General features: G+C 41.4%; 1 protein-coding gene across 1 annotated transcript in view; it reads left to right on the top strand.

The window, feature by feature from the left end:
* Positions 1-20578, top strand: part of pappa2 (pappalysin 2) — a 129285-nt gene that overhangs the window by 2128 nt on the left and 106579 nt on the right. The window contains exons 2-3 of the mRNA XM_088320360.1: positions 17690-17922; positions 20249-20470. Coding sequence (XP_088176486.1) covers positions 17690-17922; positions 20249-20470 — 455 coding nt within the window. The remainder of the gene's footprint in view (positions 1-17689; positions 17923-20248; positions 20471-20578) is intronic.

Genomic DNA, 20578 nt, shown 5'->3' with positions numbered 1-20578 from the left:
ACTTAGAAAAATGATATGCTAATGCACGACCTTGTCACGCTCGGGAAAGTCCGGAAGCACGAAGTTATTCGGTGCAGGCTTCCGATTGGCTGCCGAGTATGCAAAATGCCAAACAAACCGAAATTCCGAGGTTTTCAAACGAACCAAAATTCCTAAATTTCCAAAACGAACAAAGATTTTGAAATTGGAATAAAAAAAGAAAACATACTTTTTTTTTTTCCTTGAAAAAGTTATCGGCCACCCGGGAGACATTTTATAAGTTGTAAGCCCGACGTAAAAGATGCAGGCCCCGGGCGTCCGGGCAGACGTTATTTCAGACACTGCCATATGTATTGAGCCACAAAAAAATGATATAAGCCATACCAGGAAGGCAACTGTAAATATCTAAATGCATTGGACAACTGTTAAAGGGACAGTGTGTAATATCGTGTGCCACTCAGTGGTACAGAAAAACACATTCGTAAAGAAAAAAACAATGATCTGAATCAAATCTGAGTCAAAAATTCCTGAATTATCATCCATCCATCCATTCATCCATTATCTGCACCGCTTATCCTCAGTAGGGTCGCTGGGGTGCTGGAGCCCATCCCAGCTATCTTCAGGCAGTGGGCAGGGGACACAGGGACAGACAATTCACTCATTCATTCACACCTAGGGACAATTTGGACCCGGCCAACTAACATGCATGTTTTTGGAATGTGGGAGGAAACCTACACAAGCACGGGGAGAACATGCAAACTCCGCACAGGAGATTCGATCTCATGACCTCAGAACTGTGCCGCACAAGGGCTAACCACTGCGCTGCTGTGCTGCCCTGAACTATCATACCAATGTCTCATCTCATCTCATTAGCTGCACCGCTTATCCTCAGTAGGGTCGCAGGGGTGCTGGAGCCCATCCCAGCAATCATCGGGCAGTGGGCAGGGGATACCCTCAACTGGTTGCCAGCCAATCGCAGGGCAATCATGCCAAATTTAATTTATATAAACAAAAAAAAACATAGGTTGAGAAATTCAGAATATTGGAATAATAATGGAATCCCTACCTAAGGTCGCAGCCATGTTTGTCTGGAAACTTTCTGCTATGCTGTGCTCTGTGGCACTCGTTTTAATTTGCATTAGACAATACCGTGTCATCTAGTGGTTAAATATTACACAGTATGGCTTTAAGAATGTTTGTGTCATGTTTGTCCTCCTTTATAAACCGTGTCATTTTCCATTATCAAACATTTTTGAAAAAGAGTAAGGGAGCCATTAGGGAGCGCCATAGGGAGGCATACTGCACCAGAGCCGCTGGTTGCAGACCCTTGCACTAAGGGAAAATAACCAGTATGATGGTGCTTCAAAAAATGAAAATATTAAATTAAAAATATTAAATGGTTCAGTTATTCAGTGTTAAAGTTAATTCTCACTTAACTTCATAATTTATGAATTATCTTTTTTTTAAATCAAGTTTTCACATTGTATCATCAATATCAATCACGCAATTAGAATGCAATGCTCAACTGTGCTGAGTATCTGCAGATGCAGAGTGAGGCAAGCAATTCCCCTGCCTCATGGCAGAAGGTGATAGTGAAACCAAGGGTTCTAATTTGACGTACACTTCAGCCACAAAAAAAACGAATTACTGATGGTTTTAGCAAGCTAATGTAAAAGTGGGAGTTCATTTGTTTAAGGGAGGCACGTTCATAACATTAGCTCTTATCATAACATTAGTTGATTAATCAAGTGTGTGTGTTTGTGATTGGCAGAGAGCTCAAAACGTACGCTAAAGTTGAAGGCTGTGTCAGGACCAGAACAGGATCAGGACCCAATCGCGTGATGTTCCCACACAAGCCTTTAATTTACGGGAATTGGGGAGGCATGCACATTAGGTAGCCGGTCTGGCGTGGAAAGACCGGAAGCCAGAGACCGACGAGACCGATTCAAATTGCCCGAGTTGATATCGGACGGATGGGATCGATACCGGACAGGAAGTGACAGACAGGATAGATAACGGATCAGGATATCCAAAATTAAAAGGAGAAACTAGACAGGAACGAAAACTGGAGAAAACACAATGAACAGGACAAAAACAGACGGAAAATAAACCGGAACCCGAAATTAAACAGGACAACAATAAACGGGAACAATACCAGACTGGAGATATCACAGGAAAACAGGACCAAGTCAGAAACCACATCTTGTGGGGCATAAGTTCGTCTGACGGGCTCAGCCTGAAGCAAGAGAGCGCTGAGCTTTATATAAACAGAAAGTCAATCTCTCAACGAGCCGAAGCTGGCACACTTGGGCGGGGCCAATTGGGCACCATGGAAACCGTGACACACACGGGCGGGGCCAATTGGACACCACGGCAACCGTGACACACACGGGCGCGGCCAATTGTGCGCCATGGCAACCATGACAGGCTGAGCGATTAGCTGTTACCATAGCAGCTATTACAAGTTTTTAAAAGTAAAACAAATATTCTTTGTTTCTCTTTGAAAATGTTGTCTGCCAATTTTTAAGCTTTTACAGAAAATAGATATCGTTCCAAAAATTGATTATCGGCTTCCTCTTAATACTAATAATCAGTATCAGCCCTAAAAAAACATATCGGTCGATTCCTTTTGCTGACTGTACAACACTGAACTGTCACAAGCCACAAACGGATACAGGACCCAATAGCGTTCGTTTTACTCAGTTTTTATTAAGAGAGAGAGCAGCGCTTGCATCCATGATCCGATGATCGACGGTCACGGGTAGCAGATGGCAGGAACGCGGAAGTGGCACTTCCGTGTCAGTCGAGGGTAGTCGTTGACAGCGAGAAAACAGGTCGATGGCCAGGACTGGGGAGCAAAACAGAAACGGGTCCAGAAAAGTGGTCAGCAACAGGTATCAGGCAGGAAACAGGTCAAAACAGGTCAATGGCCGGGTCGGAGAAGCAAATGCAGAAACGGGTCCAGAAAAAGGTCAGCAACAGGTAGCAGGAAAACAACATAATGTCGGAGTACAAAAGCTTGCCTAGCAGAGAGCATAGGTTCGCAGACGGTCTGACGGGTTCCTTTCGGAAGACGGGAGTTTAAAAAGAGTCCGACAGCCAATCAGGTCCCGTGGCTGTTGGCGCCAACGGGGCAGCTGCAGGTGCCCCGAATCAGTAATCATGACACTGAACTGCATGAGACATCCGAGAGTCCAGTTAAGATCGGTACTGGCTTTGTGATTGTCTGGGCTTCTAAAGCTTTTATAATCAGGGTTGGGTAGGGTTACTTTAACTTGATTACTTTCAATTACTTTTGGATTACTCCAAGACCAAATATGCTAATAAAAGACAAAAGAAACTAAATATGAATAAAATTACTAAATTTTGTGCAGGCTTGAGGAGTAACGGAATACATGGAACGGCAAAAATGATGTCGGCAAGCTGTTTGGATTTATTTTCATTTTGTTTCTGTCACATTTTATGTTCGTTGTGCCGGAGATCTAAGAGATCAAAGCCAGGAGAGAAAGCTTACGACGTTTTGTGAGTCATCATTTTATTCATATTTAGTTTATTTTGTCTTTTATTAGCATATTTGGTATTGGAGTCATCCAAAAGTACCGTAAATTCCGGACTATAGAGCGCACCTGATTATAAGCCGCACCCACCACATTTTAAGAGGGTAACTGCTTTTGTACTTACAAAAGCCGCACCTGTATATAAGCCGCATGCGCCCACATTAAAACATGTCACACAATCACAAAATTAACCCGAACCCTACTTTGAATCCTGCGATTTTAACTGAACATAAAGTACACAGTTCAAAATCCACGGCTTGGCAAAGTGAACGGAAAATGATACCGGTAGTTAAGATTTGAGCAGACCTGCAGGGTCCGGGTCCCGTTAAAAGTAATCCAAGGAAAAAAGTGTATATTTCCAAAGGTAAGGGTTGGGAAAATATGTATCCACTATTGTCTGCCGTGTCCACAAATACTCACCTTTACCGGTCCCCACTTCCCGTCAGCCCGCGTTTGTTACGCCCCTTCTTTTTAATTCGCCCGTGCAAAACATATCAGAATAAGTGTCTGAAATAAATACAAATAATCACATTACAAAAATATACAGTTGCAAATACATATTGTACATGGTTACACATATTTACAAAGAAAGACGGTACACCGAGAGAGTTTTCAAAGCTTTAATAATAATATAACTTTCATCCCAAACCGTGCCTGTGAAGAGTAGCAAAACGCTACTAACAACACGCTCGCAATACAGATAACGAATCTGTTAAAAAAACATACCGTACATTTAGAAACCACGGTAAACCGTTTTCATCTTCCTCCCTCTAACTGACGTCATCAAAGTTGTCCTCCTTTAGTATGGGAAAGAGACCTCGTCCCACGCTCCCTTATTTAGCACCACACCTGCAAGCTAAAGTTTGCGTGCAGTAGCTCTGTTTCCTTCGTTATCGGACTGCTCGATTGCGTTTAGCTTGTAAGCTGCGTCATGTGCCTTGAACTCGAGCGCCGCTGGCGGCCGTTAGAAAAATGACACAAATTGGCCGCATCACTGAATAAGCCGCAGGGTTGAAAGTTTGGGAAAAAAGTAGCGGCTTATAGTCCAGAATTTACGGTAATTGAAAGTAATCCAGTTAAAGTAACCCTACCCAACCATGTTTATAATGAGTGTTGTTTGTAGAATGTTGTGTAGCACTCCGACAACTCCTGTATGTGTGTTGCATTTAATCAAGATTGACTGCTAAACCCGGTGTCCCTCCGAACACAATGTCTAAATCACAACACAATACATTACACAAACTGCAGTGTACAAATTTTAATATTTTGTACTCCTTTAGAAAGTCTGCCATCAAATTTGCGTCACGTGCTCCTCTACAAGAGACCAATGTTCCCTCTAATTTTCCACGGGTGTTCACACAAAGTCGGTGAGCAACGCTTGAAACAACAGTGAGCAACTGCAATCCCAAGTGTGGCAACTATTATTATTATTATTATTATTATTATTATCAAACATGTCCAAAACTTGACATCAAGTTATATTTTGCTGAGTTTCCGGCAATGCAATTTTTTTTTTCACTTTTGAATGAATTGACTCAAGTACTATTGCAAAGGTTTCTTCTTACAATTCTTTCACAAGATATCCATTTCTTTTTTTTCCTGGTATCTTTTGTCGCATAATATTAACATTTTTGGGGGCTTATTTAGTCGGTTGCACGATACACAACTGTATTTAATCACATTTTTGAGTGGAAGTGCAATGTTGGCAACAAGATTCATTTGATATCATTGGAAATTATTTGAATGCAACACAAACTTTTTCTTCTTTTTTCCATATTTTTTCTTCTACTTTTTTTTTAAATTCTTTAAAAAAATCTCATTGTGTTTATTTTTTCCGAGCTGTTACTTTTTTCTTTTTGTTCTCAATATACTTTTTTTCCTACATTTGTTTCTTTTCTTTTTTTCTGGCTTTTTTTTCTAATTTTTTTCTTCTTTTTTTCTCTTCCTTTTGTTTTTTTTTTCTCAGCTTTTCACTACTTTTTCATTTTGGTATTTTTTTCTTTTTTTTTTTCTATTCCCCCCTTCCTTTAAGTCATTTTGCGCATCAATTTACATAATATTTGGTCATGTTGGGATTAAAGAAGCAAAAACAACCCACAGAGCCGTGTAGGACCCGAAAGAGCCGGTTCCTTTTAGTGAGCCGAGCCGAAGAAGCCGGTTCTCCACAAACTCTACTAACTTTACTCAACTTCGTTCTACTTCGACTCGACTTCAAAATACCGCATTTAGGACACAAAGTCAGGGGAACCCGTGTATTTTTACCTTCATGCACTCTAACTTTGACTTAATTTGCTTCTTAATTAGCAATTTTGAGCCCTGATTTTTGTGCGCTGGCTAGATTTTCTTGTGCGCTGAGAATGTGCGAGCAGTGCGCAATTGCAGGGAACACTGCAAGAGACCTCCATGGCCGTCATTGGCCAAAAATGATGTTTGCTAGATGTTTACCACCATATTTTGAGCTCACACCAAAAATAACGTTCCAGTGGTAACCAATGACGCATCCACCACAGACTTCCAATGAAAATATGCGAGGAAAACATGGCGCACGATGCGATTTGATGATATTCCGGGCGTACATTAAAGGAAAAAAAAACGATTTTGGAGGAGCAACAACCTGCTGCGGTCACAGCAGGTGGCTTCAGGAGTGTGTGTTCATCTTGGTATAAATATTTGTGTTTTTAAAGTTCTAGTCCTTTCCACTTTCGACTGACCGACTAAACCCAGTTGACATTCACAGTAGTGAATTGCTTTTGAATATTCCTGTTCGATATGTTATTAGCAGGGTTGGGTAGGGTTACTTTAACTTGATTACTTTCAATGACTTTTGGATGACTCCAATACCAAATATGCTAATAAAAGACAAAAAAATCTAAATATGAATAAAAGTATGACTCACAACACGTGGTTAGCTTTCTCTCCTGGCTTTGATCTCTTTGATCTCCAGCAAAACGAACATAAAATGCGACCAGGGTTGGGTAGGGTTACTTTAACTGGATTACTTTCAATGACTTTTGGATGACTCCAATACCAAATATGCTAATAAAAGACAAAATAAACTAAATATGAATCAAATGATGACTCACAACACGTGGTAAGCTTTCTCTCCTGGCTTTGGTCTCTTTGATCTCCGGCAAAACTCACATAAAATGCAACCAGGGTTGGGTAGGGTAGGTTTACTTTAACTTGATTACTTTCAATGACTTTTGGATTACTCCAATACCAAATATGCTAATAAAAGACAAAAGAAACTAAATATGAATCAAATGATGACTCACAACACGTGGTAAGCTTTCTCTCCTGGCTTTGATCTCTTTGATCTCCGGCAAAACGACTATAAAACACGACAGAAACAAAATGAAAATAAATCCAAACAGCGTGCCAACATCATTTTTGCCTTTCCATGTATTCCGTTACTCCCCAAGCCTGCACAAAATTTAGTCATTTTATTCATATTTAGTTTATTTTGTCTTTTATTAGCATATTTGGTATTGGAGTCATCCAAAAGTAAATGAAAGTAATCCAGTTAAAGTAACCCTACCTAACCCTGAACATACCAAACATGATTGTCAGAGTGAAGAAAAAAAACAAAGAGTGTAACTCTACACAATGCAAAAATGACAGTTCCTGTGGAAGAGATGGATTGTCAGAAACAATTTTTTAAATGCACATGAAAATGTACGTAAACACGCTTAAAAACGTACGTTACGCACCGCCTTTGACCGTCGTTAACGCTGACGATTACATAACCATGTTACTGAAAAAAATAATGCTGTAACTTAACTGTATTATTTAAAACAGCGTTATGGTGGACATTCTCAAGTACAAAACATTACGTAAGTTTCTCACTTCTTTGGCTTTCTAACAAGTTTAGCAATTTAAAACACTGTCACCCGATACTGAGTGTATCAGATATCTAAGAGCACGCCTATATAGGCATGATCTGGCCAATCATTTTTCTTCTGCCTGACTGGCTGGTTTGTTGGTTGGTTAGTCGTTGGGTTGGTTGGTTGGTCTTGCACGTGCTGGCTTGCACTGGGGCCTTGAGTTCAGCACGTGGAACCATCTGGAGCACGAGATCGGATCGCTCCGTAACAACAAGTAAGAGGATGGTTTTAGATTTAACACCATGTTTGCTGGTTCTTGGGAATGAGCATTTCTTTTCTGTCCAAGAGAATCTCCCCAAATTGAATAGCATTATAGCAGGAAACTTTCTTTTTGTGGTATTAACCACAAGACTTTCAGCGGTCAAAAACTCCCATAATCACCGGCCCCTTCCCCTTCCTTTTTTTCTTATCATTAATTCCCCGTGTTAAAAAATTGTGTGTTTTGTTTCAATCTACCTGGTTCATTGAATCCATTTTCATGGGATTAGTAATTCATATCAGAACTCAAAGAACTCAAAGCAATAACGCACTTTTTTTTTCATCATTGTCGGCAATTCTAGCATCCTGCAGAGTAAAATAAGATTTATGGTGGAGCACCAGTAACACCTAGAGGCAAATTTTTTACTGATTGCAGTAAAGAATAATTCGTTTCAATCCCAACGATTTTCAAAATTAAAGCTAGAAAAATCCCTACATTGGATAGAATATTAAACATAATTTACAACGGGAATAGATATGGCACTCCAGGATAAACAAGTTACAAAAGACTTAAAAGAGAATGTTAGATAGATAGCTAGCTAGCTAGCTAGCTAGCTAGCTAGCTAGATAGATAGATAGATATATAGATAGATAGATAGATAGATACTTTATTCATCCCCGAAGGGAAATTCACATTTGTTAGGACAAATATGCAAATATTTACAAGTATAGAACAATAGTGCAATGTAAAATAGTCTGATAACTTTAGCAACAACATATTTCCATAGTAAGAGTCGAGATGTAAAATATGAATATTTTTCTATTGATAGCTACATGTGTATATATATATATATGGCTCTGGGTAAGAAAGTGTATGTTGGCTAGTTTGAGTCTTTATTTTAAGGGACCTTTAGCAGTTGCCAGAGAGCAGCAGGTCAAAGAGGTGGTGGTATCGTGGGAAGTCGGACAGACCCAAATGCAGAAGACAATGAGCCGTACAACAGGGATGCGATTAAACCCCAATAGGGGGTCTTTATTTAATAAACAAAACGATATTCACTATAGATTATCGAGAGTGGAACCGGGACTGCCGAGGAGAGTAAACTTGAGAGGGAATCTTGAAGTGGCGAAAGTCTTGAAAAGAAGAATGGGGGAGTACCTTTAAGAAGATGGCTGTAGAGGAAGGTCTTGGGATGAGGAGGGAAACCTGTAGAAGGGGAGACTTTGGAAGGTGATCTGGGGTGGCAAAGGTCTTGAAAAGAAGATTTGGGAATAGTTTTGAGAAGATGGCTGGTCTTGGGAAAAGGAGGAAACTGAACAAGAAAGTCTTTGATAGAGAAGCTTGTTGTCGAGAGAGTCTCGAGCAAGATCAAAAAGAACTAGCAACGTGAAGTGAGAGCCTGGAGTATTTATGGTAGAGGTGAATACTTTTGAGAAGATGGCTGGTCTTGGGATGAGGAGGAAACTGAAGAAGAAAGTCTTTGATAAAGAAGCTTGTTGTCGAGAAAGAGTCTCGAGCAGGATCAAAAAGAACTAGCAACGTGAAGTGGGAGCCCGGAGTATTTATGGTAGATGTGAATACTTTTGAGAAGATGGCTGTTCTTGAGATGAGGAGGAAACTGAAGAAGAAAGTCTTTGATAGAGAAGCTTGTTGTCGAGAGTCTCGAGCAGGATCAAAAAGAACTAGCAACGTGAAGTGGGAGCCCGGAGTATTTATGGTAGAGGTGAATACTTTTGAGAAGATGGTTGGTTTTGAGATGAGGAGGAAACTAAAGAAGAAAGTCTTTGATAGAGAAGCTTGTTGTCGAGAGAGAGTCTCGAGCAGGATCAAAAAGCACCAGCAACGTGAAGTGGGAGCCCGGAGTATTTATGGTAGAGGTGAATACTTTTGAGAAGATGGCTGGTCTTGGGATGAGGAGGAAACTGAAGAAGAAAGTCCTTGATAGAGAAGCTTGTTGTCGAGAGAGCGTCTTGAGCAGGATCAAAAAGAACTAGCAACGTGAAGTGGGAGCCTGGAGTATTTATGGTAGAGGTGAATACTTTTGAGAAGATGGCTGGTCTTGGGATGAGGAGGAAACTGAAGAAGAAAGTCTTTGATAGAGAAGCTTGTTGTCGAGAGAGTCTCAAGCAGGATCAAAAAGCACCAGCAACGTGAAGTGGGAGCCTGGAGTATTTATGGTAGAGGTGGCTAATTGTCCGATTGGAAGCACCTGAGGAGCACCTGGAATAGTGAGGGGGACTGAAAATGGTGTCATGGTGCAGTCTCTTGGAGAAAGAATGGGACAAATCATGACAGGTGTCTGGAGTCGTTTATAATATTCTTGGGCAGAGAGCAGCCAATGATATTCATGGCTGTGTTGATGGCTCTCTGTAGGGTTTTTCATACCACTCATATTGTAAAGGTAACATTGGATAAACATATTTCTGGAGCAGCTTGAATCTTGATTGATGAAAACAAAATGTTTTTTGTTATAAATGTCACTGTCAGCTGTACGTCACTCAAACGAAGTGTAATAAAATTGCGGCACTGGTTTTGGCAGTCATGATAGCGGGGGGAGACCTCAAACTGTTACGTCTGCTCACATTTACTCTGATCAAAGATCCCACAACGTTACTCGACTTTTTCTCCTTCATTGCTTCGATTTGTGACCTCAAGAAATCTGAAAAATGAAGTTTATTAAATGCCTTTACATCTATGATCGTGTTTGTAATATGGAACATAATGCATTTTTACCCTTTCTAATTGTGAAATATTTTTGTGGTCAAATACTCCAAAGCAGTGCAACACATTTCCAGTTAGGGATCATTTAAAAAAATAACTTGAAAACAATAATAAAAATTGTAAGGTATATTACATTTAGTTATTTGTAATATTCTCAGTTACTCACGTTACAAATGGCTCTGATGGAATATACTGTTTTTTATTCTCTGTTCTCTATTTTTCTTCTCTTTTATATGATTCTGTTTGAAAACACGCATACTTTTAGTCTTTATTTTGAAGGGTACAGGAAACTCATCACGGTATGTTTTTACAACTGCTTGACTTCTTCTAATAAAAAGAATCGCGTCAACGGGCCACGGTGAGAAAGAGGAGTCATTCAGAGGAGTGGGTCCGTTTTTCTCCCCGCGGTAACTGGAGGCCTCCTGGAGATATCAAATCTGCATCTTCCTTGACTCTCATATCAGCCCAAGATTAATATCCCAAATTAATCTGACAAAAATAAATATACTTTATATAACACTTGTCCAAACAGTGAAGAAATAAGTCTTAGAACACCCTGCTATTTTGATATTTGTCCCACTTAGAAATCATGGAGAGGTCTGGAATCTTCATCGTAGGTGCATGTCCACTGTGAAAGAGATAAACTAAAAAGAAAAATCCGGAAATCACAATGCATGATTTTTTAACAGTTTATTTGTGCGATACAGCTGCAAAAAGGTATTTGAACACCTGTGTCATCCAGAATTCTGACCCTGAAAGACCTGTTAGTCCGGCCATTAGAAGTCCACTTGCACTCCATGTACGACCCTGAATCGGATACCTGTCTGAGGTGGTTAGGCACATAAAGACACCTGTCCACCCCATACAATCAGTAAGACTTTAACTTGTCACATGGCAAAGACCAAAGAGTTGTCCAAAGACACCAGAGACAAAATTGTACACCTCCACAAGGCTGGAAAGGGCTACGGAGCAAAATGCCAAGCAGCTTGGTGAAAAAAGGTCCACTGTTGGAGCAATCATTAGAAAATGGAAGAAGCTAAGCATGACGGTCAAACTCAATCGGAGTGGAGCCCCATGCAAGATATCCTCTCGTGGGGTCTCAATGATTCTAAGAAAGGTGAGAAAATCAGCCAGGAACTACTCGACAGGATTTGGTCAATAACTTGAAAAGAGCGAGGACCACCGTTTCCAAGGTTACTGTAGGTAAAACACTAAGACTTCTTGGTTTGAAATCATGCATGGCACAAAAAGTTCCCCTGCACATGTCAAGTTTGCATATGACCATTTGGATGATACCTAGGAGTCATAGGAGAATGTTTTGTGGTCAGATGAGACCAAAACAGAACTTTTTGTTCATAATTCCACTAAGCCTGTTTGGAGGAAGAACTCATTTACCTTCGGTGTCACGACCAGATTGGAATCAGGACCCAGATGCGTAACGTTAACCACAAATTTATTGAGAGAGAGAGGAAAAGCATTGCCTGTTATTTGGTGCTCACTGGACGCGGGAAGCAAGCCGCTCACAGAATCGGATCGTGTTCTGAATGCGGAATTGGATCTTCCTTAGCGGGAGATGGTGGTGCCGAAGACGAAAAAAACAGGTCGATAGCCGGGACGGGAGAGCAAACGTGGTCGGGATCAGAAACGGGTCATAAGCCGGGACGGGAGAGCAAACGTGGTCGGGGTCAAAAAACAGGTCGGAGCCGGAGACAAACGGGGAAATCAGGAACGGACGGGGGGAACAACGGGTGCAAAAAGCGGGACTGACGGGAGTCAGAGTCAAAGTGCTTGCCTTGTAGAAACAGGTTCGCTGACGGACTGACAACGAGAGTTAAAGGACTGGGCTTAAAAAGGACGGGGAACCAATCAGGTAGCCCGCAGCGGCTGGCGCCAAACAAGCGGGCACAGGTGATACTAATCAGTCATTCGGTGCAGACAGCAAGAGGAAGAAGCATTGCGCACGCTGTGTGCTCCGCCTATTCCTACCGCTCACCTTATCAAATAGCTCTGGGTGCTTTGCTAGAGTTTTGGGGAATTTACAGTTAGTTCTAGGGGTTTTTGTCATAAAGTGTTTCAACAGTGAACATACATTGTTCAATGATCTTCCTTATAAAGGATTCTTTAGCGACACACAACCAAAATCTGTTGGTGCGACACCTTGACTGGAGTGGAAATTTTGTCCTAAATATACTGGACCGAATTTGCGATTAATTCAATGCTGCCCCGGTTTAGCACATGCTACATTCACCTTGTATTTAACAGTGTTCCATTTTTTGTCACGGTCAGCACACAGGGTAGACCCAATCGCATAACGTTTTCTCACAATTTTATTGAAAGAAAGAGGAAGGGCAGTGCCCGTGATCCGATGCTCGCTGGACGCGGGAAGCAAGTCGCTCTCGCAATCGCATTGTGATCCGAATACGGAAGTGGATCTTCCGTCGTGGGCGATGGCGGTGTCAGAAACGGAAAAATAGCCTTGACAGGAGAGAAAAAACGTGATCGGGGTCAGAAACGGGTCGTAAGTCGGGACAGGAGAGCGGACGTGGTTGGGATGAAAACTGGTCGTTTGCTGGAGACAAACGGGAGCAAAAACGTGACAGACGGGAGTCAGGGCCGGAAAATGAAATGATATGAAATGATCTGCATATATATAGCGCTTTTCAAGTCAATGACTTCCCAAAGCGCTTTAGAGTGTGCTTCACATTTCCCAATAGTGGCCTTGCATGGTAAGGCGCCAACCTGCTTATTGGGGGTATTAGGGGCTCAGTGTCTTACCCAAGGACACTTCAACATGTAACACGGGCGAGCCGGGATTCGAACTGCGATCCCTTGATCCCAAGACGAGCGCTCTACCTCCTGAGCTACTGCCGCCCCGAAAAGGCTTGCCTTGTAAAAACAGGTTCGCAGACGGACTGACAACAGGGGACTGACAGGACTGGGTTCAAATAGAGACAGGGGGCCAATCAGAACCCGGTTGGCGCCAAACGAGCCGGCATAGGTTATTCACATCGGTAATCATGATATTTAGTCGCAGACCATAGGTTCCCGACCCCTGATCTAGGATATCAAACATTTAATAAGCGTATCTTCAGCTTGCATTTCTATTATTGTCTTTTGTTGCAATTAATAAACAGCCTCCAAACCACAGACATGGTGAAAAAAGGGCTTTCCTGACCTTTTGTTGTCCCCCAGTTGGACATCTGTGCAGCAGATGTAGTCGCGTGTCTGCCTCTCGCAAGAGCAGATGGAAAGATTCAGACCTTATTTTGGCAGTCTGTAACGTCTCTGTTCTTATAACTTATTGGTTTTATTCCCGTGTCTCTGTCTATTCTCAGTGTCCTTTCTGTCACAGTCATCTATGAGCAGGAATGACTGGAAATACCTTGGATGTAATCAATTACATTTCTTGAGGGTCTACCGCCCACTGAGCAAAACAGCAGACTGTCACTCAAGTTATTTTTTCCCGTTTGAAATTGAAATTGCATTACTGTATGTTTATAGTTATTACCCTATAACAACACTAGAGGTCGCAGTGATTCTATAGCACAGGGGTGCTCAACTGTTTTCAGGCTGAGAGCCAGTGTTCCCTCTAAACTGCGCGCGTGCGCACAAGAAAATCTAGCCAGCGCACAAAAATGAGGGCTCAAAATTACTCATTAAGAAGCGACTTAAGTCAAAGTTACAGTGCATGAAGGTTAAAATACACGGGTTCCCCTGACGTTGTGTCCTAAATGCGGTATTTTGAAGTCGAGTCGAAGTAGAACGAAGTTGAGTAAAGTTAGTAGAGTTTGTGGGGGAACCGGCTTCTTCGGCTCGGCTCACCAAAAGGAACCGGCTCTTTCGGGTCTTAAATGGCTCTTCGGGTTGTTTTTGCTTCTTTAATCCCTACACGACCAAATATTATGTAAGATTATGTACAAAATGACTTGAAGGAAGGGGGGAATAGAACAAAAAAGAAAAAGATACCAAAATAAAAAAGTAGTGAAAGGCTGAGAAAAAATGAAACAAAAGGAAGGAAAAAAAGAAGGAAAAATTTAGAAAAAAGCCAGAAAAAAAGAAAATAAAGAAATGTAGGAAAAAAGTAAATAGAGAACAAAAAGAAAAAAGGAACAGCTCGGAAAAAATAAACACAATGAGATTTTTTTTAAAGGAATTTAAAAAAAAAGTAGAAAAAAAACATGGAAAAAAGAAGAAAATTTTGTGCTGCATTCAAATAATTTCAAACTATATCAAGTGAATCTTGTTGCCAACATTGTACTTCCACTAAAAAATGTGATTAAGTACAGTTCTGTATCTAAATAAGCCCCCAAAAATGTTAATATGATGCGACAAAATATATCAGGAAATAAAAATAAATGGATATCTTGTGAAAGAATTGTAAGAACAAACGACGTTTGTAGGCCGTACAACCTTTGCAATAGTACATGAGTCATTTCATTCAAAAGAGAAAAATAATTTTGCATTGCCGGAAACTCAGCAAAATGTAACTGGATGTCAAGTTTTGGACATTTTTGATAGTTAATTATCCTGCCACACTTGGGATTATGGTTGCTAACAAGTGTTTCAAGCGTTGCTCACCGACTTTGTGTGAACGCTCAGACCCGTAAGGAAAATTACAGGGAACATTGCTGAGAGCTACATTTTGCTACTAATTAGCACAAAGGGCAGTCAGTGGATATGCATTTCCAAAATAACGACTTACCATGTAATTACTATATTTTATAACGAGGTTAATTGTTGGAATTAGGTTTAAAAAGACTCATTCAACCACTAATAAACAACATTTACTAGAAAATCACAATGACCCAAGCTATTTTCAGAACAGGTCCGCGGGCACCTCAGCTGTCCTTAGGGAGCACCCTGGAGCCCACGAGCACTACGTTGGAGACCCCTGCTGTAGTAGTAGTGATGGGACTTCAGGTTCTTTTTAGAGAACTGGCTTTTTAGGCTTGGCTCACTGAAAAGAGAAGAGCCATTTTTTTCAGCTCCCAAACTACACTTCAGGTGTCTTTTGTTGCTTCAATTGAATAATTACCGATTATTATGTAAATGTGATGCTCAAAAAGACAAAGTAAGTGAAGTCGGAAACAGGAAAATAAAAACTAAGAAAATGAAGAAAAACCCCAATAAAAAAGAATAACAGGAAAAACGAAAAATATAGTAAAAAAAAAAAGAAAAAACTGAAGAAAAAAAAAATACCAAAAGGAAAAAAGATAAGAAGAGAGGCAAAAGAGCAAAAAAAAGAAGTTAAAAATTAGGAAAAAATAAACAAAAGAACAAAAAAAAGATGAAAGTGGAAAAAAACATGAAAAAAGGAAGGACAATGCTAGGAATAATTAATCAAGAAAGGTATATAAAAGGTTAGGGTTGGGGTTATGGTTATGCAAAATCATAGGTTCCCGACCCCTATGGCAAAATCTTGAACAAAATGATTTAATGATTAAAATAAACATTTTATTCTTTGAAATTGTAATCGCATTTGTTTTTCAGCTTACGGCGACCTTTTAATTCATTTAGACGGGAAAGAAACTGGAAACCGATATTAAACAGGACAAAATAAACGGGAACAATACCGGACAGGAAATACCAACAGGAAACAAGACCGAGTCCAAACCCACGTCTTGCGGTGCAGAGGTTCGTTGACGGACTGACCAAGGAAGAGTGAGAGCACTGAGCTAAAATAGACGGAAAGTCAATCTGTCAACGAGCCGCAGCTGGCGCCACACAGGCAGGGCCAATTGGGCGCCATGGCAACCATGACAACAACAACAAATAAACAATGGAACACAAGAAGAAATGTTCCATTTTTTCATGCAAAACAAGCTAATCGCGAAAGACATTATCCCGAAAAAACACAGCTTTTATAAACTCAAAAAATTTAAAGTCAAATTCACAGAATCCATGGGGAAAATGTATACCGACTAAACACAAGAAAGACTCGAAGGGAACAGGCTCTTGATTCGTCCCGTCGTTCACTTCCAAGAGTCGGCTCATAGAGCCGTTTCATTCACACACTACAACACTAATCTGTAGCAGTGTGAGTGTTTAAGTCACGTGCCCTCAATCCCTCATAGATCATGCATGTGTTTTATCAGTTTCTATTTTTAACAAAAAATATTTGTCTTTTATATCTATAATTGTCACGACCAGAACAGAAACAGGACCCAATTGCGTGACATTTACACATAATACCGTAAATTCCGGACTACAAGCCGCTACTTTTCCCCCAAGCTTTCAACCCTGCGGCTTATTCAGTGATGCGGCCAATTTATGTCATTTTTCTAACGCCCGCCAGCGGCGCTCAAGTAGAAAAGGTAAGATTTAGACCGGTGGAATATATGCGCCGAGGAAGACTGCAACTTCTCGGCTTGACTAGCGGCAAGAAATCTTTCACTAAAACTGGCTGCTTGCGAAAGGAAACTTTTTCGCAAGTCTGGCAGTGGATCCTGACAGCTTGGGGCAGCATCAAAAAATCCACCATCACCAACGGGTTCCGAAAAGCCGGTCTGCTGCGAGTGAGGCTACGGGAGCGTGGGACAACATCTATATGACACTGTTTCTTTCCGACACTGAGGAAGACGATTTTGATGGCTTCAGTTCTAAGGAGGAAGATGAGGACGGTTTACCGTGATTTTTACAAGTACGGTATGTTTTTTTAACAGTCCCGTTTACTGTGTTGCGAGCGGGTGTTGCTAGCGTGTTGCTACCATTAACTGCCCGGATGAAAGATATATTATTATTATTAAAGCTTTGAAAACTCTCTAGGTGTACCGTCTTTCTTTGTAAATATGTGTAACCATGTACAATATGTATTTGCAACTGTATATTTTTGTAATGGATTTATTTTGTACACTTATTCTGATATGTTTTGGACGGGCGAATTAAAAAGAAGGGGCGTAACAAACGCGGGCTGACAGGAAGTGGGGACCGGTAAAGGTGAGTGTTTGTGGACACAGCGGACAATAGTGGATATATATTTTTCCCACCCTTACCTTTGGAAATATACACTTTTTTTCTTGGATAACTTTCAACGGGACCTGGACTCTGCAGGTCTGTATCAAACCCTAAGTACCGGTATCATTTTCTGTTCATTTTGCCGGCTGTGATTTTTGGACTGTGTACTTTAATGAAGGATATTTAGTTACAATCGCGGGACTTTAATTCGGGTCTGGGTTAATTTTGTGGTTGTGTTCATTATTTTAATGTGGGCGCATGCGGCTTATATACAGGTGCCGCTCGTGTAAGTACAAAATCGTTTTTCCTCTTAAAATGTGGTGGCTGCGGCTTATAATCAGGTGCGCTCTATAGTCCGGAATTTACGGTAATCTATTTGTGTTTCTGTGTTTCAGGTGTTTATGACAATTGTTCCCGTTCGCTGAATGAGAAGGGCTGGTCAGTAGGCATTCGTACGATGGACTCTGCAGGGACCAAAGATGCCCGATTTTACTTTACGCTTCGCACAGACCGAGCTGTGAAAGCTACAACTGTTGTAAATAATCAGCGATACAAACCCAATACCTGGACTCACCTGATTGTGACTTATAATAGCCACAACATGACCCTCTATGTTGATGGTGCCAAGGTGTGTTATTAGCATTGTAATGAAAGGCATATAATTTTTGTATGTGCATTGGGGGAAATAGTTGTGCAAGTCCTCCCACTTGAATATATTAGAGAGGCCTGTAATTGTCAACTTGGGTAAATCTTGTTGTGGATAAACTGTGGGTGAGTGGCCTTCGAGCTGACAGTAGCCTATTGTGTGAAAACATCTGGTGGAGGTCATGGGATAATGTTGTTTCAGGAAGTCACAAGCGTTTGACTGAGCGAGCTGGGGCGAGCAAACATCACGAGATGTTTTGAGCACGGTATAAAGCCCAACGTTTCTTGAACAAACTTTGAACATTGCTCGAACCTTGCTTGAACATTGCTTGAAGATTACTGAATAAAGAGCGTTCCCTCTTTGCCATATCTCCTCTCTGCGTATATTTTGGGGCAAAGCCCAACGACGTCCTTTCCAAAAACTTCAACCATGAAAGACGGAATGTGGAAACTCCCCCGACTCTCAAACCCAAGAAAATCACGATGTTTGATTTTTAAAGTATTTATTTTGCATATTTTGCATTTAAGTGGAAAATAAGTGTTTGGTTAATACATTGTGATGTACCCTGTGGTGGCAAAAGCAGAGGCACAGCGTTTTATGTAACTCTTGTTGCTGGTATTTTGGCTCATTCCTGCATGCAGATCTCCTGTAGACCAGAGGAGTTGTTGTTGGGGAACACAGACTTTCAACTCCCCCCAGAGATTTTCTTTGGGGTTGAGATCTGGAGACTGGCTAGACCACTCCAGGACCTTGAAATGCGTCATGCAAAGCCACTTCTTTGTTTCCTTGTCTGTATGTTTGGGATCATTGTCATGCTGAAAGACCCAACCATGTCTCATCTTCAATGCCTTTGCTGATGGAAGGAAATTCGCCCTCAGAATCTCTCAATACATGGCTCCATTCATTCCTTCCTTTACACAGATCCATCAACCTGGTCCCTTTGCAGAAAAAAACCCAGGAAGCATGATGTTGCTGCCCCGATGCTTCACAGTGAGTCTGGTGTTCTTCGGATGCAATTCTATATTCTTTCTCCTCCAAACATGAGAACCTGTGTTTCTACCAAAAAGTTATATTTTAGTTTCAGCTGACTGTCAAACATTCTTCCAGTCCTCTTCACCCAAATGCACTCTAGGGGTCTACAGACAGGCCTGGATGTATACTGACTTCAGCAAGGGGACATGTCTGGCAGTGCAGGATTTGAGTCCCTGACAGCCCATTGTGTTACTGATACTAGCCTTTGTTACTTTAGTCCCAGATCTCTGTAGGTCATTCACTAGATCTGTTTGCGTGGTTCTGGGAGTTTTGCTCACCGTTCTCGTTATAATTTTGACGCAACTGGGTGAGATCTTGCATGGGGCCCTAGATCGAGAGATATTATCAGGGGTCTTGTATGTCTTCCATTTTCTAATGGATTCAGATTCAGTCTTCTCAGCCTAGTGCAGGTCCTCAACTTTGTCTCTGGTGTCCTTTGACGTTCTTAGCCATAGTGGAATTTAGAGTGTAGTCGACTGAGGTAGTGGACAGGTGTCTTTTATATCTATAATTGTCAGGACCAGAACGGAAACAAGACCCAATTGCGTGACGTTTACTAGTTTACAAGTTTTATTGAAGGAGAGAGGAAGGGCTGCGCCCACGATCCGGTGTTCGCTGGGCGCGGGAAGCAAGTCGATTGTGATCCGAACACAAAGTGGATCTTCCGTAGCGAGCGATGGCGGTGTCAGGGATGGAAAACTGGTCGATAGCTGGGACTGAGAGAGAAAGACGTGGTCGGGGTCGGAAACGAGTCGTAAGCCAGAACGGGAGGGTAGACATAGTCGGGGACAAAAAGAGGTCGTGAGCCGGGATGGGAGAGCAGACGTGGTCAGGATCAAAACAGGTCGTAGCCAGAGACAGACATGAGCAAAAACGGGACAGGTGGGAGTCAGGGTCGAAAAAGGCTTGCCTATTATACACAGAGGTTCACAGACGGACTGACAACAGAAGACTGACAGGGCTGAGTTCAAATAGTGACAGGGAGCCAATCAGGTAAAGAATGGAGGCTCCTTAATCCTCGTTACAAAAAATGATTTTCCACTCTGGTTTGGTAACACATTATTTAGAAATCAAACAATGTGACTTTCTGCTTGTTTTCCCACATTTTGGTTTTCTTTGTCAAGGTTTATCCATGTTGACAATTCCAGCCCTCTCTAATCTTTTCAAGTGGGAGAACGTCAGTAAAAATATTTTTTTCTCAAATTCGATAATTACGTTATAGGAGGACTTGAAAATTCTCTCATGGATGTCTTTTTGGCAATATGACTCTTCTCAGGTGGGGGAAAGCAGCCTGCAACATGGACATCTCTACAGCCCCTTCATGAAGACCTGCAGAACCTTAATCCTGGGCAGTATCCGATCGGAGCCAGGGCGAGGCTTTCGAGGACAAGTGGGGGGTGTGGTTCTGTGGGACTACGCTCTTTCACAAGAAGACTTGCAGATGCGACCGCCCCTAAAGACGGCTCCTCTTCTGGCTATGTGGGCTGACTTTTCCAATGTAAATATTCTGTATTTTACATAGTCATCTCTTTTGGATTTCAACATGTACACAGACAGCCTCAATAACTCAGAAATTGTCACAAAACTGAATTGTTATGGGACCAAA

The sequence above is a fragment of the Urocampus carinirostris genome, chromosome 1 (assembly GCF_059441175.1).
Source record: "Urocampus carinirostris isolate Australia breed hairy pipefish chromosome 1, RoL_Ucar_1.0, whole genome shotgun sequence".
In the NCBI taxonomy this organism is placed as follows: Eukaryota; Metazoa; Chordata; class Actinopteri; order Syngnathiformes; family Syngnathidae; genus Urocampus; species Urocampus carinirostris.
The sequence above is the reverse complement of the archived record's forward strand: the minus strand, read 5'-3'. Positions and strand labels throughout refer to the sequence as shown.